At 37.9% G+C, this 23,761-nt stretch overlaps 1 protein-coding gene across 3 annotated transcripts in view; it reads left to right on the top strand.

Annotated features, from left to right (window-relative positions):
* The window catches only part of EPHA3 (EPH receptor A3), a 305,552-nt gene that overhangs the window by 229,075 nt on the left and 52,716 nt on the right, over window positions 1-23,761 (top strand). For 2 of the 3 annotated variants that reach the window (XM_073305634.2, XM_073305645.2), the window contains exons 6-11: window positions 2,298-2,422; window positions 6,952-7,114; window positions 11,740-11,842; window positions 12,312-12,379; window positions 16,472-16,597; window positions 23,275-23,460. In XM_073305634.2, the coding sequence (XP_073161735.1) occupies window positions 2,298-2,422; window positions 6,952-7,114; window positions 11,740-11,842; window positions 12,312-12,379; window positions 16,472-16,597; window positions 23,275-23,460 (771 nt within the window). The remainder of the gene's footprint in view (window positions 1-2,297; window positions 2,423-6,951; window positions 7,115-11,739; window positions 11,843-12,311; window positions 12,380-16,471; window positions 16,598-23,274; window positions 23,461-23,761) is intronic. The other variant, XM_078848068.1, reaches the window with a different exon arrangement.

Here is a 23,761-nt window from a genome sequence, read left to right as displayed (position 1 = left end):
TGCATTCCCCTTATCCACAAGGCCTGTTACCCTGTCAAAGAAGTTTGTCTAACTGTATTTTTGCTGTGATTCAAAATTTCGCCTCCCATCTATTCCACACAAGTACCAGTGCATGTACCAGTTAACTGCTATGTATATATAGTTTCTAAGGTTCTTCCAGATCCATAGGATAGAGAGCTGTATACTTATAAATTGCTATTGATAAATGCATAGCAAACGCTTTTCTAATAAACTGGTGTGAGATGTGTTACTTGTAACATCCATAGAGATGTATAAATAAGTTTAAAATAACTAACACACTATTATAAGAAAGCCTTAACACAGCACTGAAGTACATACGATTATTTAGGTTTGTCTCAACAAAACATTATAGTAAATCTTATGTAATTTATTAGAGAAAAACCATTTCTGTTAATCATTTATTAATTATTAATATTTTTGTGAGTGTTAATGGGAAACATTACAGATGGGATACTGGGTTGTATATGCTATTGAAATACAAAAATGACAAATACCATGAATTAGAAGGGCATAAAAATGACTTACAAGGGCATAAAAGCAGCAAGCAGGAGGGGTTGACTTAACAGAGCACTTGCTATACTACAACAGTCCAAAAGGCTGATACTTTGCCTCTAGCAGTGGCCTATACTTATGAAAGTATGGAATTATTCAAGGATACACATTACAAACCAACCCTATATACCTCACTTAATGCTTTTTAACAAGCACAATGAGCTTGTAGATCTGGTCAGTGTAAGTAAAATTAAGTTAGACCCCCCCGCCCCGGGCCCAGAACTCTAGATTCATTAATAGCATAACTACTGCAAGATAAAGGTTTACTTAGATTTGAATGAAAATAGAGTATTTCTGAAATGCAAATGTTGTTAGGGAGTATATTGCAAAGAACGGGGTTGAATATAAAAATACAGTATATAGAGTACATACATTTGTCTGAGGTGGATATATTTTTTCAGTGTTCCAGTCCTTTAAAGAATTTAGCAAAATCAAGTATGATTAGAAATGTGGGTTTGATTTATTTATGTATTTATTTATTTAATTTTTATGAGAACAATCTGTCTGGCATTTAGAAATTCTCCTGCAGCACTGGAAATCCAAACATAACAGCACTATGCTAATACTTGGGAATGGATAATAGCTGAAACTAACAAAAAGAAAAGGAGTACTTGTGGCACCTTAGAGACTAACCAATTTATTTGAGCATGAGCTTTCGTGAGCTACAGCTCACTTCATCGGAAGCTCATGCTCAAATAAATTGGTTAGTCTCTAAGGTGCCACAAGTACTCCTTTTCTTCTTGCGAATACAGACTAACAAGGCTGTTACTCTGAAACCTGAAACTAACAAATCTACCAACAGCAAAAATATCATAGTTGCTGAGTTACCTCTCCTAACTGATGATGGCCAATCTTTGAAAGAATGGATCCAGTGAAGTAAATGGAAGCTTTGCCTTAGATTTCAAGATTCCAGGATTTCAGTGCTGGTTTGGAAAAGATTCCAAAAAGTGGTGGTCTGAAGCTTAATTGAAATTTTTTATGTTGGAAATCTCATGAGATCAGGATTTTTACTGTCAGACCTCTAGTACTTCCAGGTTTTGGATGGTGGGTTAGTGGGTGGCATGCTATAGCTTGTCATCCATACTTGTGATTAATGTATCTCAGAAATAAAATTACTGGCAGTGTAAGTTAAATCACATGTACTTTGCATTTTAGATTTTTTATTTTAAAAGGAACACTGTAAAGGAAATGCGATGTATGTAGGAACAATTTGCATCAGGGGAATCCTTACCAAATACTCTCATAAAAAAGGATGTATTCTGCAATATGCTGCTGATTACTATTAACTATGGATACCATGAGACTCCTTGTATGTAATGTATTCCAGTCCTGTAGTATCCTTGCATATGAAAACGTTATCAATGAACTGCTGAGCCTGGTAATAATAATGCTGCAACATTATAACAAATAGGTAGTACCATTATTTGTTTTTTTTTTTAATATATCAGATGTATTTTATTGCTTACATTATAGTAGCAGATTGAAAACATCTGCTGTCTTGCCACTAGTCCACCAGTAACAGAAAGTCTCAGCTCACTTTCCTTCAGGCCAGTATGCTTCAAGACATGTGTACCAAGACTATAATCCAGCTGCTGAGTGTTGATACAGGGCCAGGCCTATACTCAGGAGTCTTTTAAATGGAAACAATACCTCCTTGCCAAGGATTAGAACAGTGATAAACTCCATTTGCTTTTTCTCTCTCCCCTACCTTCTTCTCCATACAGCCCCGTCCCCCATCACAATAATTAGGAAAGACCGGACATCCCGAAATAGTGTCTCTCTGTCTTGGCAAGAACCCGAGCAGCCTAACGGCATCATCTTGGACTACGAGGTCAAGTACTACGAAAAGGTGGGAGGAAAGGATTGAAGGGGAGGTGTGTGTAATGAAATCATTTCTTCTTCCCTTCACGAAAGCTGGGAGGATGCACCCATTCACTCACTCTCAGTGGCAACTAAATATTGACACTGTTCAATTTAATAATAATAGGGAGAATACGCTGAGAATCTGAAAAAAGTTGGTAAGTAGAGTTGTGCATCAAATTCATGTCAGAATGCTCCAAAATTAGTGTAGAAATTAAAACAGGTGAAATGTAAAGCAGCCTTTTTCTTCTCAGTTGTGTTTACTCAAATATATTATGTTTCAAATAAGCATGTACTAATGAGCTGGTGTTTCAGTGCAGCATAAACAATATTTTCACAAAAGCGAATTGAGAGGGATTAGATTTCTCTGTTTAGTGTCTTGTTTACAATTTACATCACTCCAGTAATGCACTGTAAAGACTGATAGACCCATTGTGAATGACTGAATTTTGCTAATTAGGGAATAAATGAATGCATGCAAAGGAAGGAAATAAAACTAGGGAAGTGCACCACTAAATATACTTCACTTTATTTTGACAATAGTATTATATTTTAAGTGGTTTGTCGATACCTCGTATATTTTGTAAAGATAATGAAGTCTCAGGGCTTGTCCACACATGCAAATTTATCTGGAATAAAGAAGGGTGTAGATTTAAATCTGAATAACTCTTCCTGATTAACTTCATGTGTGGTCACTCTTATTCCAAAATAAGAATACCTTATTCTGAATTAGTTTAATTCAAGTGAATTAAACAAAGGGCTTGTCTCTACAAATACTTAGCTTTTGGCAAGCTGCCTACACAAGTGAATTTTTACCACTTTCCCCCATTATTGACATTGTAAAACCAACACAGCTACGGGAGGAGTACAAAATAAAGCCCCAGTTCCGCAAAGCACTTAAGCATGTTCTTGACTTTAAACATGTGAGTAGTCCCATTGTAGTCAGTGGAAAGATACATGTGCTTAATGTTAAGCACATGCTTAAATTCTTTGCTGAATTGTGGCCTAAAGGTCCAATCCTACAAATCCTTACTTTCACAATTACTCATACATGCAAATAGATCTTCTGAGTCAATATGTCTACTCACTTTTATTAAAAGTTTGCCACTCTAGGTCTTAAGGGTGCCCTATTTTGATGTACAAATATATAGAACCTGAGCATATATTGATATCTTCCAAACCAACTGTCTGGTTATTAAAATTATTTGGGGAGAAAATTTGCAACCTTTTTCCACATGGGTAAACATATGTATATGGTACACAATGGCTGGTCATAATGACTTGCACAAACTGTTTTGAGAATGTACCCAGAAGTACCATTGATATATATGGCAACTAGGTTTTAATAGCAGTTTCACTAGATTAAGATAGATGTGCCCCCAACAGTGATATTGCCATTTGTGCAGCAGATTAATTTTAAAAAAGAAAAGATAAAGAACAAGAAAGCTGTTTGTGATCTTGAGGGTAGAGAGCAAGCTATATACAGTCGGATTTAAGTCACATTCAAATTCCAGCTCCCTCATTTTTGGGGCTAGGTCAGGTATGCGATGTGAATTTTCTGAGTGTTGTAATATTAGTGTACAGTTTAGATTCTAGATTAAGAGGAAATATTATTGCACTTATATATTGCTTTTGAAGAGGTTTCAACTTCTTTGTTCCTTATGTGTGCTACCCACAACAGTTACATAAGAATTCCTTCTAATACAGTATAAAGACTATGTATATGAAAAAAGAACATAGTCTTCACTCTCACAAATGTTGCCACTAAAAATGTTAAACTTAGCTGAAGTACCGTCAATAAAATATAGATTAAAATTGCACAATTTTCATTGCACATGAAATACTAACAGCAGCAGGATTTTCTCACCATTAAAGATGGTATCAGGTATACTATGAGGAAATGGTTATGTAGAATACACTTTGCGGGTCAAGTTTTTAATTCATCAACATACTGAGTGTTTGGTTGAAGTTCTGCCTGGCAAAGACTCTCTTTTCTTTTTGTATATTCTTGCTGCTTGTGGTGAATAGAGTGCAATATCTCTGAAGTTCTACTTCCTCCCACATGGAAGATAAACTAAGGCTTGTGTGTGGTGTAATGCTGATTTGATTACGATTAACATAAAAATTGACATATAAAACATATAAAACATGTGCAGTTTACCATAAACTAAGATACTATAATATCCACCATATCACAGTTTTGAACATTTATTTACTGAGTAACATTGGGTGGTATTAATGGCTACAGCCATGACCATGTGTTTTCTTCTAAGGTGCATGGATGCATAAGGATATGTTTGCATTGCATAAAAATAACCTAAAATCATATCAAACTGACTATCCATTCAAACTAGATATACACATATCATATGGTATTTGATTTTTTTGTCTGTATATTTAAACATTGAATTAAAAGCTTTATTTTGTTAAGAGGGGCAGAAGTTCCAGATAAAATGAATTACAGATTTCTTTTTCATTCTTAGTCTGAAAGCAAGTGGACCATGAGAGAGGCTTTTGTAGATAATTTTTCAGGGATAAATCTAGTCCAATTTTCACTCACAATGAGTCCTGTTTAAGACCCTGATTCTGGAAGGTACTTTATGTGAGTAGTCTTATTGATGTCAATGAGATCACTCACATGCTTAATGTTTGGTTCATGCTTCGGTACTTTTGTGAATTGGGATTTGAGTCTTTAAGGTGTGTCTACACTTCACATTAAGCTTGGGCTCACACTCGCGTTTGAAACCAAGCCCCCTTCAGTCCACACAAATCAGTTTGACTCAGGTCCTAGGGGAGTAGGGGGTGGAGGGTGGATCAGAGGCCATGTCCCGCTGTGACTTGGGTCCAAGCCCTGACATTTTGCAGTTTGGACGCAGCTCAAGCCGCAGACCTGAGATAGGTCTGCGTAATGCAATATGGACATTTGTACAACTCTGAGACCTGGGCCCAGCAAATATAAAACCAGGTTTCAAATGTGGTATGGACACTCAAGCACAGGCTTGGAAACGGCAGGACCACAAGCTCGGGTCTCACAGACCTGGGTTTACAAAGTCGTGTAAATATGCTCTACGGCAACCCTAGTTAATAGAAGTATTCACGTGAGTAAAATAAATATGCCTTGGCCCTGAGAGTATGTAGGGTAGTTTCCAAGATCAGTATTGATACTTCAGTACTCCATTTAGTACTTTCATGGGTATATATAGTACCTTCCAAACTCATGTTAATGCTCTGTGAACTTTACAGGAAATGCAAAGCTAGGTGAGTATGCCTACTCTCAACACACACCTGAAATTCAGTTCAGCTGGCAAAACTCAGTGAACCCAGCAGAGTTTTGCTTTGAGTTTGAAGTCTTCCAAGCAATAAAGCAACTTTTGAAACAAACTAAAAAGGAAGTTCACATGAATCTCTGTGATCGAAAGCAGTTGAGTTCCTCACAGCTTCCCATATGTATGGCTTCTGTCCAGGCTTTTCCTGAGGTGGGAACCAGCTGTCATTTTTAGGAAGCCAAAAACACTGTTTTAGCACAGCACAGCCTTAGAACTACAAACAATATAAAGCAGCAAGTGTTTAAATCATTGGACTATATGGTTACAGGTGGGTCTGAGTCATTTTCTTAGCAGAATTAACTTTTTGCAAGGTATAAAATGTGCCCAAACTCACTAAGTTGTCAATTTTTACATACAAAACACTCTGTCATAAAAATAAATAAACAAAACACTAATATAGAGATTAGTGGGAGGGGGGGTTTCTGACACAGTGCTTTTTGTGTGTGTATATGTGTATGTATACACACAAATGTATATATACGCACATATAGATAGCTAGATATGGATATTACATATTATTCTTTGGCAAAGAGGAAAAAGAGTGGATACATCTTACCTCTCTGATTCTTACAGCCCAGAATTCACTCAGGCAAAGCCTCCACTGCCTTTAGAGTGTTTTGGCATGAGAGAGGACTGCAAGATCAGGCCCAGAATTTAAGTGCCATATAGTTCTTATTAACCTGTGTGTAAAACTAAGGTAAAGTTCCTTAGTAGTATTCTTATTGCTATAAAGGTAAAAAATGACTTGTAAAACATATAGCAGTGAAAGCTGAGCCAAAGCTATAGGGCTGCAAGGCACTAAAGGTTTTAAATGGGCTTAAATTGGCTTCTAATTTGGTGCAGTTGGAGTTGCTAGGTTTTATGGGTTTTAAGTAACGTTTTTATTGTCATTTTCATGTAACAGTACAAGTGAATAGTATAGGCGAAGCGATAGCAAAATGTTAAATAAAATGTCTCATAAATAGAATATATAGTACCAGGTAAAAGAATCCCTAATGATTTGAGATTCTTGCTCATCTGCAGATCCATGATGATTTAAATTGCATGGCTGCACAAAGTTTACTTAGTTCATAATTGTTAGTACTGAAAAAACCTGACAATGCTATCCGGGTAATATTGTAGTAAATACGGTGTTGCTTTAATTGATTTGCAGAACGTTGTGTTTTAATGTAGCAGTTTTCTTTCCCCAAAGCAGGAACAAGAGACAAGTTATACTATTCTGAGAGCGAGAGGCACCAACGTTACCATCAGTGGCCTCAAACCTGATACCACCTACGTCTTCCAAATCCGAGCCCGGACAGCAGCTGGATACGGAACAAACAGCCGCAAGTTTGAGTTTGAAACCAGTCCAGACTGTATGTATTATTTCAAATGACTTTAAGTATTTTCCTGCCCAATAATGGCTAGCTTCGTTCCCTCCCTAGTTTGGTTTAGCATATGTGATTTGTAACTATTTATTATGTGTCTCTTTGGGCACTATTACTTTATAATTTTATAGTTTATCATTAAAATTGAAATATGCTGTGAGGAGTATACTGAAAATAGCACAGGTGATATTTTCTTCCATTCCCTGTCCTATCTTATTCCTGTTTCCAGAATTAATATGATCCTATGCTCGATGGCAGCTCCTGCTGAGAAAGGAAGTCTGATACGGTAACAATAATGTCACAATATTCCAAGCTTGTTGCCTCACTCTGCGAACTGTAAAAAGTCTGTGCTCCAAGAGAATGAGGGTCTCATTTTTCCTCTATTCCCATAAATCAGTGCATAATTCTCCTCATCACCGCGGAGCATAGCTGCTTGCCTTAAGTAGCCATGAGGTGAATTTAGTATAATCAGGAGAAGAAGGATGGTGTTTCACTTAAACCCCAGGGCTGGATTTAGACAATCGAGGTTCTATTCCCGTATCTGCCACTAAATTTCTGTGTGACCCTTAAGCAAGTCATTTAATGCTGTGACTCAGTTTTCTCTTTTATAAGGTGGAGACAATACTTATCCACCTGACAGTTGCAATATGAGGCTGTGGTGTTTAGATGTTTAGAACTGGGAGCACTGGCTGTTGGGAGTCTGAAAGGACAGGAAACAGGAAGGGGGCGGGGTTGAGGAGGCTGAGTGAGAGTTACCGAGGGTGCAGCAGCAGCTTGGTAAAGAGGTTTCCACTTTAAAAATAAAGTCTTGTTGAAGTTTGTTTGTACCTTGCCTGGTTGTTACAACAGAGGCTTAATCATTAGCCTTTATGAAACACTTTGAGTATTTTAGATGGAGCTACCATAGAAGTACAACGTTGAGTGATTATTTTATTTGTCCCTTTAGCACTGAAAGAGCTGGTCCTATCTGAAGTTAGAAAGAGCAATTTTAAAGACTTTGAGATGTTTTTAAAAGAAACCCTGAAAGTTATGGTGTCCAGTGTACCTTTCCTGATGTTTCTCCTCTAAGGAAACTTTGGGCCCAGTTTTCAAATAGAGGGTCAGTAACCTGTCCAAATATTACATTTCAATTCTAAGGGCTGGTCTACACTTAAAACGCTGTAGTGGTGCTACTATGCCGATGGCAGCGTTTCTCCTGTTGGTGTAGTTAATCCACCTCCAGGAGGGAAAGTCTATGCTGCAAAATTAAGTTGATCTAAGTTCAGGCAACATACAGCCACTGCAGTAATTTAATTGCTTTTGCATGTCCACATTACGCTTCTTGTGCTGGCGGTACACGTCCTCGCCAGGAGCACTTGCACTGATTTAACTCTTAGTGGGGGCATTGTGGGATGGATTCTGAAAGGCACTGACGCTGCATTGACCTAACTGCATCGACTTAAGTGCCGTGACTCTCATGCAGGTGGAATTAAGTCAGTGCAGTGGACAAGTTACATTGGTGGGAGCTACATTTTCATGTAGACAATTGCAGTGTTAGGTCGATGTAAGGCAGCTTACATCGACCTCACTTTGTAGTGTAAATTAAGGCTGAGAGTCAGTAGCTATGTTGAAGGGAGAACCCCTCCCGTCGACATAGCACTGTCTACACGGTGGGTTAGGTTGGTATCACTGGTTCACTCGGGGGGTGGATTTTTCACACCCCTAAACAACATAGTTATACTGATGTAAGTTTATAGTGTAGACTTGGCCTTAGATCAGTATGTAGGCACACAAGATGTACGTTTAGATGCTGATTCAGCAGAGTACTAAGTATGTATCTCACATTAAAAACAAGTTATTCCATTGAAGTCAATGCCGAATCGAGACCTTAGATACTTAGGCCCCAGTCAAGCAAACATTTATGCACATGCATAACTTTGGTCACATGAGTAATACCAGTTTACCTTTGCACACATGAATAGTCTGCAGTGAGTCACAATGAGACTCTTTGCATGAGCAAAATTACCTATTTGGGGACTTAGAATGCTCTATTTCAGTGCAGCACTCTTCCATGTTTGAAAATTGAACTGCGAATACCCCTTCATTTTTGCTTGGAAAAACACTTTGATCTGCACAACTAGAGATGGGTGTCGGGGAAAAGTAATAAATGGGCTTTATTTGAACATGAAACTTTTTGCCAAATGATTTTCTTTTCTTTTTTTAAAAGAACTGTTCCTTTTTTTTTTTTTTACAGTAACTTTAGAAGAAAAGTTTAGCTTGGTTTTCCTTAGCCCAATTGTCAATTTTTGTTTGTCATTTGTCATCTGTTATGTGGCCCTTTCAGGCAATATGGCCATTTTCCACTGATCATTTCCCAGGGTGTTTTGCCTTGCAAGTTTTGACTAGTCAGCTTACTAACGGGGTGGATTTTTTTCAGAAATGATGAATTTCAAATAGTTAAACCCCCGCCCCTCCCCCCCCAAAAAAAAGCTTATTAAAAAAAATCCAGCTGAAAGTTTTGCAAAATAAAATTTCAGTCTGTGAATGGAATGAAAATGCTTTCAGAATGGTCACCCTTCCTGCAGAGTGCAGAGTACCTATTCCAGGCCAATCAATGCATGATATACATGGGAGCAAAGTAGTGCACAGACCTTATACTGGGCCTGTGCACAGGGGAAAATTACACCCTCTGAGCATAAAACAAACATCCAGTGTAAGAAGTTCCAAGAGAAATTAAATTGTTTTTACAGTAATGTAATAACATAATACAATTTAATGAATTAACTCTTCTCTTGTGGGGTTGTATCCCGCACACTTTTACTCACATAAGTATCCTGACTGAAGTCATTGGCACAGTTAATGTAAGGACTACTGAAATAAGTAAACATTTGCAGGTATGAGCCCTTTATTTGTAGTTGGGGCACTAGAGAAGTTAAGCATGTGCTCGAGCGCTCTGTTAAACTGGGGCCTCTATTCTCTCTGTGTTTTATAGTGACTTTCAAAAGACATTTGTTAGAGCTACCCATCCAAATTTTAGCTCTATCACTGCCTTTGTTCACCCTAGATATTAAAGCTGACATTTTCTCTACTAGGAGCTGCAGGTGCCCACTAACTCTAAAAGTTAGATTGTTTATTTTGGTGCCTAAATATGGATGTAGGTGCCTACACATTGGATTCCAGGTTTGAACATCTGGGCCAGAGACTTCCCCGCTACAGTATGCATGAAATTTTGGGGGGAAAATTTCAGCTCTCTAAATATAATCCTATCCAGCGTTCAGCCATGATTAATTTGCCATACCTGTGAATTTGGAGGTGTGTGTTGTGGGGGGAGGATTCCAAAGGCATAACACAAGATTATACCACAGATACTGTAGTGGTAAATTTTACTTATGGACTTGTAATAAGGATTGAGAGTCTGAGGTTTAAGAAGCATTCTGTTCAGAGACGACAATGTCCTAAAAATAAACACAGAAATTTAGCAAGAAGCCAAATGGTCTTGCACTTGACATGTTTGAATGTTTGAGGTATGTGAGCTGTTTTTTCACCCAGCTCTTATTCTGGGAAATAACTGAGCTCCTTATTTTAAAATCACTTAGTTTCAAATGATTATTGTGGTGACTTTCAGCTTTTAGAATAACGGACAAACCAGGAGTACCTAGGAAAAGTCATTAATGGTAGCAATGATAAGGGGGAAAAGATCACTTCTGTTCATTTTAGGTTGTTTTTAACATGATTAAAATATATACACTTTGAAGATGCCACTGTAAGATAAATAGAAGGAAGCTGACCAATACCTTTGGAGAAAAGATGACAGGCCACAACTATAAATATATATCACCGTAATAGCTGTACATTTTATATGGGTAGATATGAAATCTTCCCAAAGTTTGATCACAATTACTAGGCTACCAAGGCCACACAAGCCCTGTTGTATGTCTCTAATCTGTGGAACATGAGGTAGGTCATACCCATAATGCATAGTGACTTCTTTCCATGTGGAGACTGAGCCATCACTGAGGAGTTCTTCCCCATTGAACCTCATAGTGAGTTGCTTCCCTGAATTCGTTTATAGATTCTTACCATCTTGGAGCTCCTTTTCTCCATTTCCCTCTGCTCAACAGCCCACAAACTTGTTGCCCCAATTCTGAAGAGGCATTTTTCCCATCCGGTTTCTTCCCAAATGTAAAATTAGGATAATAATCCCTTGCCTCACAAGGATATTATGGGGCTTAGCTCACCAAAGCCCTTTGAGATCCTCAGCTACAATATCTTATAGAAGTGTAAATAATAATGATAGATATTGACTTGCTTGGACTTCTTCCCTAAAAATGTCATCCTTCCTCGGGAATGATAATCATAGATATTAGCCATGGCAGCTTCCATAACAATAACAACAATAATTATTATCAGCAAAAACCTTTGCAAACTGGCAAGGCAATGAGGGGAAACTTTCCCTGTCTCTCCATATGTTTGTATATAATGAAGAATTACTTAAGAATAGGGCAGGAAGATGTTTTCAAAGTTCAGAACAAAGCAGTGGTTACCTAATTTATTAGCTGCCCAGGGTTTGTATGCTGTAATGTGTTTAATGCCATTTTGTTTTATTTTATTTGCATTATTTTTTAACTTTCCAGCATTCTCCATCTCCAGTGAAAATAGCCAGGTTGTAATGATTGCCATTTCAGCTGCAGTAGCAATTATTCTCCTCACAGTCGTGGTGTACGTCCTGATTGGGAGGTTAGTTCATCATCTGTCTTACACATTTACACCTATTTCCATTTTCCATCATCTGCCATGGGGACTTGATGAGCACAGTCAATCAAATGCTGTCAGGCATTAAAATAGTTGGACTTCATCTTCCCCTTGTGTGCAGCCTACCAGCTCAGAGCACTGTTGCATACTCTGTAATGAGCCTGCTAACAACAGCAGCACCAATCATATAGTAGTTAAAAAATGCTACAGACACATTCTTAGGCAATTGTAGAACTAAATTGTAGGGGCCAAAAATCAACAAATCCTCTCGTTAGTCAATTTCCTTGAATTCCCTGAGAACATAGCTTGCCTCTGTAGGGTACAGAGAATGTAAATATCATTAAGCTTTCAAACAGCCATTTAATTGTTTGGGGAAACCATTTTATTCTGTTTCCATATGCAATTAGCATATAAACTTGTATATGTTTCTTCATTTTTTCTCTGTTGCTTGTAGATTCTGTGGCTATAACAAATCTAAACATGGTGCTGATGAGAAGAGGCTGCATTTTGGTAACGGACATTGTAAGTTACTGAAGACTTATAATTTCCTGTTTTACTAAGTGAATCCCAAAGACAACTGATGTTTTTCAGATTAAATAAAAAGGAAACTAATAAACTGAAATGAAATTGGGAGGAGAGATTTTTTTTTTTTTTTTTTTGTGGAGAAGAGTTCTCCCCACTAATTAATCTTTATTTCAACCTCTTTCCTCCAGGGTCAGATTAGTAATGAACAAAATAGTGTTGGCTGTTCTCAAATGATACATATGATTAATAATACTACATTGATTAAGCTGTGCATTACTGAAATGCGAAGCATAGCTTCAACTGCCTTATTATTAACCACTGGTGAAATCTAAATAACATTTTTTCCTAAGCAAAAAACAAAATCAGTGAATCCTATCTTGACCAACAAAAACAGTTTGCTTGACAAAATTGGTCTGCTAATAAACTTCCATTTGAATTAGGTTCAATTTATTGAAAGAGATTTTGGAGTAGTTTCTGAAGACAGGAAAGTCTACTAAGTGTGCTGTCATTTACAAATTTCACTGTGCTTAAAGAACATGTTCTGTGTAATGTCTTAATGCATGGAAGCCAGCTGACAAGAGTGAAGCATTTAGTTGTGCTCTCTTAGGGCTTGATCCAAAGCCTATTGAAGAGAATGGGAGTCTTTCCATTGATCTCAATAGTCTTTAGATCAGGGCCTTATTTTACAATCACCAAATAGTGATTTATAAAGATACAAGATCTTGCCTGGTCTTAGGCCTGTTTTGGACATGCTTGTAACATCTTAAAGCTAAAAGAAAAGGAGTACTTGTGGCACCTTAGAGACTAACCAATTTATTTGAGCATAAGCTTTCGTGAGCTACAGCTGTAGCTCACGAAAGCTTATGCTCAAATAAATTGGTTAGTCTCTAAGGTGCCACAAGTAATCCTTTTCTTTTTGCGAATACAGACTAACACGGCTGTTACTCTGAAACCCATCTTAAAGCTAATTACTCAAGTGTTTAAGATTCTGGCAGAAAAGAACGTGTTTTTTGAAGCCACAATTCATAAACAGTTTCAGTTTCTCATGCACTTAGTCCATTCTGAGAATAAGTGCATAGTCTGTTTTTAAACAGCTTCATCTACAAATGAAGGCCCCTACACAGCACTATAAAGAATATGGTATCTTGTATTTATATTGTGTAGTAAATTGCCATTTAAGGTTATTTTAGTTTATGGCTGAATGGCTTTTCTCTTTATGTACCCTTTTGCACATAGCAGTGACATTACCATCTTCGCAAGACAGTGGTTTGGTGTAGTAGGTAGTAGTATCCCAAGTAAAAATTAAATTACCTTTTCCCACAGTAGAGTTCCCTTGCACTACCTGGAAATTAGAACTGCTTCCTAATTACAGTCACAATGGAGCCTTTGATGCTTGGAAGTTCATATTATACTTTTTGTCTGGAGCCATCTCTTCTCCAATAATCGCACACAGTCACGCTCTCTCTCTCTCTTTCTGTCTCTGCCTCCTGCCCCATTTCCTGGAACACACAGGCTGTGATATCAGATTGTTTAGTGCTGCATGTTGACAGCTAACAAACTAGGCTAAAACAATCTATATAGTTGTATGTGTCCCATAACATTAATGCTTCATCACTCAAATTTAATTAGGTTATAAAATAAAAACCACCATTAACTAAAAGTGTCATGGACAAATAACAGGTCAGGGTTTGCTCTCCCTACCCCCCCACAATGGAATGTCACAATCACTATTCTTAAACTTGTCAGTGCACTTAAATTCCTGTGGATTATACTGCTTTAAATTTGGCTTTGTCTATCTATGTACTGTGTTCTGAGTAGTGTCATGCTGATCCTGAGGATATGGTGAGAATCCAATAGGTCACGTATTCTGAGTTTTGATAAATTTACTGAGAAATATCCTAAAAGGAGTAACTGATTATACACACATATTATAGCTGTCAGGCTGTTTTTGTGTGTGTGCATGTGGCTGTTGAAACTTTATTTTTTTCTGCTATTTTACAGTCTTACTCAAAGAAACAAAAATTCTCTTGTATTAACTGCGAGAGGATAAAATAACTTCCATGGCTGTCATAAACTTTCTGCATTTTAAATACAGCAGCTGGTCTATTTCAGTCAGTTAATTCTGAATTACTTAAAAAAAAAAAAAAAAAAAAAGCTCCAGCCATGAACTATTCCCTGTAGCCTTATTACAAATCCTATAATAGTACCTCAAAGGACAAGAAATGTTTCACCTATTCAGATCCTCTCCCCTTGCCCTCTTTAGCTAGGCCCTTTCTACCTTTTGCTACCCTTAGGGCAGTTCATGCTGGTAAAATGGAAATGTAAATTATTATGTTTGCCCAGAATGAGCTGTAAAGTAGCACAGCTTAACACATGTGCATGTGTTTATTATCTGTTTTTCATGACAGAACCCAGTTACTATACGGGCTGCCCTTAATTATTGGTGTGAAGGGATTATTCTCCTTGCCTCACCATTGACTGATCTTGGGAACCTCTGGGGTCAGCATTAAAAATCAGCAGCCAAACCCCCCATCATGCAGAAGCTTTCAACTGTTATTTTTATTGGGGGTATGAGGGAGCCTGTAACATACATTCAGCTTAGACGGAAAGGAGCATTTACAAGATTTTTTTACCAACAGCAATATACGGCCAATTACTTTTTGTTTTACTTGTGAATGATTCTTTAATCATCAAACCCTTTAGGGAAACACATTCAGCATTTAATAGTATATACACACACAGCCCTTCTGTTCAGAGTATGACTCTTAGTTTGCATTGTTTTAGAGGCAATTAGCGTGGGAACTCATTTTTGTAATTTCTCTGTCAGTTCCAAGGCCAATAAATCTTCTTAAAATTGATGTTTCATAAGCCTTGCAAGATGACATTTGTAATGCCTTAATGTTAAAATAATGCCACATTCTACCTGATGTTGGAAAGGTCTCTTTCCCTCCCCCACCCCTGTTTCCCTCTGCCTCTCCCTCTCTCTCTGCATAACCACTGCAAAGCATATTTTAAATGGAGCACAGGTCAATATTCAACACAATCTGTGGGGCCACACTTGGAAAGGATACTCCTGAGTGTGTAGGTTATTTTACTTGTTGTTAAAGAAACATCTTACTTAAATTGTACAACTGGCCCTGTATTCATTTATCAGACCCAAGCAGGAGCGGCCCATGACTAAGTGGCAGGGGAAGCAGAATAAGGCTATGGCTTTCCTCTAGTATAATTGCCAGAGGCGGGGGGAGAGAGGGAGAGAATCTGGAATGTGTTTCCCCTCCCTCCCGCCCGACTGCTGGAAAGAATAATGAGATCAACTTGTGACTTGCCCCTAAACGCCATACAGTCCCAAGCATTCATTTGATTCTACTGCTCGCCCTGGATGAACAGATAACCACAGACCAGAAAACTGCGGAAGGCAATGATATGATGATGTTGGTGTCAGCATTATTTGTCACTAAAGCTAAATAATCACAACAATCTGCCACTATCCTAATATAGTGCTAATTATTTCCACCGTGTTTAGCTTTTGTTCATGCATTGCATCTTTTAGGATGCATCCAGTTGGAAGTCTGAGGATATTCAGAGGTAAAAGGTTTGAAGTTAGTGTTCTGTAGAATCTTTTTTTTAAAGAACTCTTCATGTTGCACTGCAGTATTATCATATGCATTTGAGGCCTTCCCTCTGGGTGCTACCTCCAAAAATTTAAGTGTAAAGAAGCATCTAAAGAGAGAGAAAACTTGATGATATTGAGCTTTAATATTCAAAAAGCCACCAAGTTTATCAAGTACAGGTGAGTTTAAAAGCATCCTTTCAAACCTGATGGTATCTACATACAAATAAATGCATTAATGACATGAAAAGGTGTATTTGTTTCTGAGTTTCAAGTTCATGCCCATGTTATTAATACCTGAAATCTCAGAAACCTGCAAAAGAAGCTCATTTCACATGTTCAATCTGAGGAAGTAATGGGCCCTTTTATTGCTATAGTGATTTGCTGGGTTCATATCTTGCAGTTTATTCTCTCATTTGGTTTCCTAGGTATGAGTAATTAACACCAAGTAATGTTTTTTCTCTCTTTTTTTTTTAAAGTAAAATTTCCAGGTCTCAGAACTTATGTAGATCCGCATACGTATGAGGACCCCAATCAGGCTGTCCATGAATTTGCCAAGGAACTAGACGCTACCAGTATATCGATTGACAAAGTTGTCGGAGCAGGTAACAGCCATAATTAATGTCAAATTAAAAGACATGAGGTGATTTCCTCAGTATATTACTCTAAATCTTTATGGCCATTTACATTAATGGATTATACCTGGACACATTCTGACAGGTATCGGCAAAGTGTAACTGTAGCGTTCTCTTTTCATAGCAAGAAGCAAACAGTTATTGAGATGAAGTTGAACAGGTTAACAAGCTGACTTTAGTGCATGCTAAAGGTTCTGGATTGCCAATTCTGGACACACACATCTGAGATTTTTCTCCAGAGCAGGCACAGCACAGACAACAATGTGATCCCTTTCCCAAAACTGCACTCCACCCTCTTTTGGAGAAAGCACCATAAAGAGTGAAAGGCTAGTTCAGAGTCCGTGCCCATTCAGTCCTGAGTCTCCTTTAGAATCTGTCACCACGGGAAACAGTGTTAACTGTAAAGGTGTGTTTTGTTATATGGGCACGTGACTATTGGGACTGGACTGATACCTCCAACTTATTTCATACAGGTCACCAAACATCCATCAGACTTCTTTGACCTTTGGTCACTAGTTCGATTTTGGTCACTGGTTTGGATTTGAATTAGTGATTTAGCAGTGAAGGGTTCTCTTCCCCATAACCAATTGTCTGAGCCGTACAGATGCCCATTAATTCTGGTTTTAATAAAAACAAACAGTAAAAATGGGTGGATTTCAGAGCAAGAGTAAAAAATTACTGAATATCTCACTGAATTACATTATCCCTATTGCAATGTAGCATGTAACCCATTGTATGATAGATACTCACTGCTTCATGGAATCTCCTTCCTTAGAAGTTTTTAAGGTCAGGCTTGACAAAGCCCTGGCTGGGATGATTTAATTGGGTATGGGTCCTGCTTTTGAGCAGGGGGTTGGACTAGATGACCTCCTGAGGTCCCTTCCAACCCTGATATTCTATGATTCTATGTACAATGACAGAACATGGTTTGTCAAATCAGAAATTTAGCATCTTAGCTTTCCCCCTAAATGAAATCATTTGTGTGAGAATCAGAATCAATTTTTAATCCATTGAAAATTACCAGATATTTTCTGACGATTGATTTTATTACTTCCTTCTGACTTTTTCCCCTAATATTTTACTGTTCTCGTTCAAATTTTGAGGAGATTTGAGAAAGAACAGACTTCTGTTGTATGATGAAAGCTTTGTTAGGATTTTCCTTTTTTAAGAAAAAAGGTAAGCAAGTGCATTCAGTGCACCTCACCACTGCCTCTCCTAAAAGAAACGGTGTGCCTTATTATTATCATTATTATTTTATTATTATGATTATTATTTTGCTGCTGCCAGGGTGAGTGTGAAAAAGTCAGATTATTTTCCACAATGGTGACATTTGTGTTCCCTGGTAGTTTTAATTTTGTCCCACAAGAGTGCACTGTTCTCTATCATCTTTCAACAAAGGCAGTGTTGCAGTGTGCACACTACACACAGATGTGGTAGAGGTAACATGGGGTGGGGGACAGAAAGAGAAAGAGAGATTTAAAAAATCCAAATTCAGGAGCAAATTTTGTTTCTGTTCAGCTGCCCACAGTCATCCCAGACAACCTTAAGGTTCCTAGCGAATACATTAGGCTCCATGCACCATAGAAATCTTAAAAGCAGAAGATATTCAATTGTATGCCATATATATAGCTCATTGTTATGACTTATTTTTATTATGGTGCATATGGGATTTAACAGTAAACTCAGTTTTTAAAAAAGATATCATATGAAATTGAGGGGGAACAGATTTGATTCAGAGAAGCCTGAAAATAAATGTATTGCAAAGGAGAAGAAAGAGAGACTGTAAAAAAAAAGAAAAAAGAAATTCCTTTTCTCATTCCACCCCAGTAGAAATGGCAATAAGTTTGGCCCTGAAGAGCTGCAGATCCCTTGAGATCTACACTGATCTCAGAGGAGCTGACAGATGGATGAGTTCTGTGGGGGTCTTGTGCCACACTGCTACCTCTAGTATCCCTGGTCCCATACTAGCCTCATGGCAGCATGGCTCTAATAGAACCCCAATCCCATGAAATACCCTGGTGGATCTTCTATTAAGCTTGCACTCCCTCCAGCCACATCCCTAGTCTCTTCTCTGTTCCCATATGTGGAGGGGAGCATTCTAGCTTTATTTTAAATGCTATTTGAGGCAATGTCTTGGTGTTTCCCTGCCTGTCAGTCACCTTCTTTACAAATGCGGTTAAGAACAGAGGAGTGAAGTGATAAAGACATTGCATTCAGAAGCAGCAGAACTGACCAGGAATTTCTTCTAAACGTGAAATTAAAAAGTAGACAACAAAGTCTGAGAGGTAATCTTGACATTTTAAAATTAAATTGTTCCACAGGGCTTTAGCCATGGGACTTTAATGGAAGGAGTAGTGAAAGACACTCCTTAACCATGTTACTTTGAAAATATACTCTGGCATGACAAGGAAATATCTCTAGTGGAACCTCAAACAATACATAAGGGATATGAGTTAGAGGCTGAGCATCAGAAAATTCCAGTTAAGCCACCCTTGTTTCAAGTTTTTACCAGATTTGTTCCTTTATTTAAAACAGTTCAATTATTTTTTAAGGCCCTAGTGCAGCCTTAAAAGGGGAGGTGAGCACATGGTAAGAACTTTGTTGAATGAGAATGGAGTTAAGCAAGTGCTTTGCTGAAACAGGGCCTAAGTGTTTGGGTTTCTTTTGAAGACTGCACAGACATTTAGTATAATGTCTTATTAAACAATGCATATCTAACATGCAGAGATTATCAACTTCCTTTTCAGTACAGTTTGCAGCACATTAATAACAGTTTGCAATAAATGTCTCTGAGATTGGTGAGGTTCACAAAGTTTATGGAATTTTCAGCCTTGCTGCCTCCCCAGTCTGTGGTGGAACTGGGATGTCACTGGCCGATCCACACACAGCAGTGGAGTTTTGATTTAAAAGACACCAGAAGAAAGGCAGTAATCAATTTCACAGGCTCATCTACTATTCTTCCCCTGGGTCTAAATTCACAACAAAATGCTGATGCAGTGAACAACCAGTTTAACAGAAACATTTGGTATTCCCTGAGTTGATTTAAATCATGAATTGCCCTTCAATAATATCTATGAGCATTCTACTGACAAAGAGACATGCCAGACTGAAAGACAAAGTAATGTAGACTCTGTGCATGTGGCCTAAGTAGGGAATGATACTGAAGCATTTCAGGGAAAACCACTAGAATTCTTTCTTAAAACCTCTCTCACATTATCTCCTTTCTCAGTAGTATGCACAGCCCCATTGCCTTCTAAACTGAGATAGTGACCACTCTTATTTTCAGCTGGAATCCAGTCCATTTTTCTCAGGTGGGTACCACTAAGTGGATATAGAGCAATGGTGCATAGAAGAAAGGTGTGGTATAATTGTTTTAGTTGGCTTGTCAGTATGGGTGTTGGTTAGCTGGTCTCTCACAGTGTCCATCCTGTACTGTATGCTTAGAGACCAAAGGCTGATCCAGTTAGAACACCCCAGGAGCCTTGTTACACTCTATTCAAGGATTAACTTGTTTTTCTTGGCAGCTCAGAAAACATAACAGTGTTTACATGAAAGCCAACAAAATTGTTTTATGTAGGTAAACTCAATATTCACAGATGAAGCAGTCAGCCAAGTCGGGTCTACCATCTGACTGGTATGTGATCTGATTTTCAAAGGTGTTGAGTGCCTTGCAGCTCCTATTGGCTTCAATTAGATTTGTGAGTGCTCAGCACTTCTGAAAATCAGGTCAATAGGATTTTCAAACTGGGTCTGAAATAAGAATATTGTACTTTTATAAATAATCTTAATTCATCTTACGTCCAAATTGCATAAGTTGGTGCTAAATGGTACAGAGAGATGTAGGACATCAAGTATAACCTTTTTCTTCACAAAAAAATCAAACAAACATCAAATAAACCGCTCACTCGTGACTCTGGTCAAAGATGAAGGATGGAATGCCTGAATGCCCAGCTTCTGAAACCATAAATACAAGTCCTATTGGCAGTGACCAAACAGTAGTTGTAAGAGACTAGCTTGTTATAGCTTTGCAGATCATTAAAGCATAAAGAAAAGCAAATACAAAGCTGGGACATCACAAGATTTATTGCACTTTTTTTTATTCTTGTTGTTGTTTTAAAGCCTTCCTCTCACAGAGTGTTCTAACAGTATTGAGCTGAGGGTAGTAGCTGAACTGAAGCGCTGTTTGCTCTTAATAAAGCATACTGACAGTTTTAGCTTGCAGAGCATGGGGTGGGAGGTTAATCAGGAAGTTTTGTGGTTTCTGTAAGTTCTGGAACAGAATTTAGCACTCCACAGAACTCAGAAATGATTTAAAACAATATTTTCTCAACCTGTAGGTGGCTTTGCAATATGTAGGTAGAGATAACGTAGAGAATGTGGGTATAATCTAATGTATATTATTATTATAGTGTACACCAATGTATGTAGAGATATTTCCACACACCATTTCATTCCACCTTAATTTACTTTGATTTTTATGCTATTAATGGTATAACAAGTTCCTAGCTAGAGGACTGGATAGTACAGAGATTGGTGATGTGATACGAAGTCTTTTGCTTCTGGGTTGTTGGTTCAAATTCAATCCAGAGTAGTGCTGATGAAAAATTGTTGCCCTATGATACATGTATGTTGGCGTATGTCATTTAAATTGGTGACCTCTGTTAATTTACAACGAGGCAGTCTTATGTGTAAAAAACAAAAACAAAAACAAAGAAGTCTCATTTGGCACCATTGTTCACAATCTCAGAAGACAAGGCAAGGATTTAGTGGATGTGGAGAATGACGACCCTCCTCACCCTAGAGTTGATAGCTCCAAGATAGGGTGGAGGCACACTGATGGGTAGATGTGGAGGAACTAGCATTGTCAATCCAGCAAGCATGCTTCTCTGAGCACTAAACCTATTAAAACCAATGCACAAGATAAAGGGTGGACTTCAGAATATTTTATTCCCACACTTCTCAGTCATTTTAGTGTTCAGCAACATTGCTTACCAACTCCTTGATGTTAGAATGAATCACTGTGTTATAAAGTGCTTTTGTCGTCCATAGGTTTAGATCATCCTAATTCACATTAGATTGTTACATTGTAACTAGTAAGAAGTTAATGTATGAACAATTGCTCTTAACATGCTATATCATTCACATAAATGAACAAAATTCCTGATTAGTCTGAAAATGAACTAGTACAGATTCAAATCCATAGCTTTTGTTCCTTTCCAAGCCAAACTTTTCTACACAAGAACTTCTGACTATGATATTTAGGGGACAGCATTCCATTTAAATCTAAAGCATTTTCAGGAAGAGAGCTGACCAGGTGATTATTAATATAGAGTGGACAATAAAAAAAAAAAAGCCCCATGCATCTGTGGCCTATGGGAGAAAAAAGTCTTTGTAATTCCATTATTGTCTGTTCAACAAAATGTTTTCTATATCTTTTAACTAAACCACCCGGGGGAAGTCACATGCACTTACTACCACAATCATAAACTGTAAAAGAGTGGTCACCTATATACCTAACGTGCAATTTATGCATATTTATCAATTTTCGCTACATTTTTCATTATGTTCTTTATATTGCATAGAAAAAAGATTAATATTGGAACTTTGATACTGTATGCACCGTTCATTATATTATGTGAAATATTCCTGTAAAATATTTGGATTCTAGATTACTGAGAGTCAAAATCCGCTGCCATAGCAGCTTTTCTTTATGTTGTTAAAAGTGTCCTGGTTCAATTGTTTTATGGTTTTTATATTCATTAAGTAGATGCAGAATTTTAGTAAAGCATGAGTGAGATTATAACCTAGCAATTTGTCCACACATTTTGTGTTTGTCAAAGTGGAACATGAAAGAATTTTTTTGGAGGGGATCCTGCATTATAAATTCGTCCTTTTTTGCTGATATGCACTGAACAAAGTTGATCCAGGAAATTATGCATAAAAATATTCAGAAAATATCTACCGTTTTCCATCTTATGATCCAAAAGCACTTTATGAAGGACTCAGTCCTGCAAACACTATCAAGTGTGGTGTTTATTGCCATGGTAGTCTCATAGAAGTCACATTTTGAGTGTTTGCAAGATCAGGTCCTTACTGATTAATATTACAAAGGGCCTGTCTGCATGGGAAGGCTGCACAATTCGACCTTCCTTTTTTCTGGCAGATACTGCCAGGTTTCCATTCTCAAATTGTCTTATAGTGGTTTATCTTACCACTTACACTGAAATAATTAAACTGCTTTGAAATCGGCTTAACTCTATATTGGTCAGAATTATGTCCATTCAAGGTCCATGCAGATGCATCACCGCTTTGCTTATAACTATACCAGTTCAGTTTGTCCTCCTGCGGCTGTCCTACACTGCATCAGTTCGCACCTGAAGTGAACTCTCTGCTCTCATTGTTCTGGGGCCATCAGGACCTGTGAAATAGCTTAGTGACATTAACACAATTTTACAGACGGAGAACTGAGGCATGGAAAAGTTAAGTGACTGCCTGAGAGTCTCATGATTAGAACTCAGATTCCTGACCTCCAGTCTTGTGTACTAAAGATACTGCCTCAGTGACTTTTCTATAACGCTAAGCCTTTTCTCTGAAGTTCCAGCTGGAATAACTAGATTTCATGTTTTGTCTCCCCTCCACCTTGCTAGGTGAATTTGGAGAAGTGTGCAGTGGGCGCCTCAAGCTTCCTTCTAAAAAGGAAATTTCAGTGGCAATCAAAACCCTGAAAGTTGGCTACACCGAAAAGCAGAGAAGAGATTTCTTGGGGGAGGCGAGCATCATGGGGCAGTTTGACCATCCTAACATCATTCGTCTCGAGGGAGTTGTCACCAAAAGTAAGAGCACAGAGTATACACCATCTGTGGGGATGCTGAACAGTTTCAATAAACTAGCTTTTTAAAAGGCACATTCTGAGAACCCACCAGAATTGTTTTATGCAGTTGCCTTACTAGAATGTGTTCAAACTATTTCACTCCTCTAAAGTTCTAACAAGGGAAATGTGCACCTTTGCTTTGATGATTTACATTAAATTACCTCAGAAGTGGGAAACAAATACTCAGATGAGCAGGACTAGGTAAGCTTCCATTGAGGTAGCGCATGCTGGTGAAAGAAAGAGAGTGTTGTAGCTAAATTATA

The sequence above is a fragment of the Lepidochelys kempii genome, chromosome 1, assembly GCF_965140285.1.
Source record: "Lepidochelys kempii isolate rLepKem1 chromosome 1, rLepKem1.hap1, whole genome shotgun sequence".
NCBI lineage: Eukaryota > Metazoa > Chordata > Testudines > Cheloniidae > Lepidochelys > Lepidochelys kempii.
This window is presented reverse-complemented; position numbering and strand designations above follow the sequence as displayed.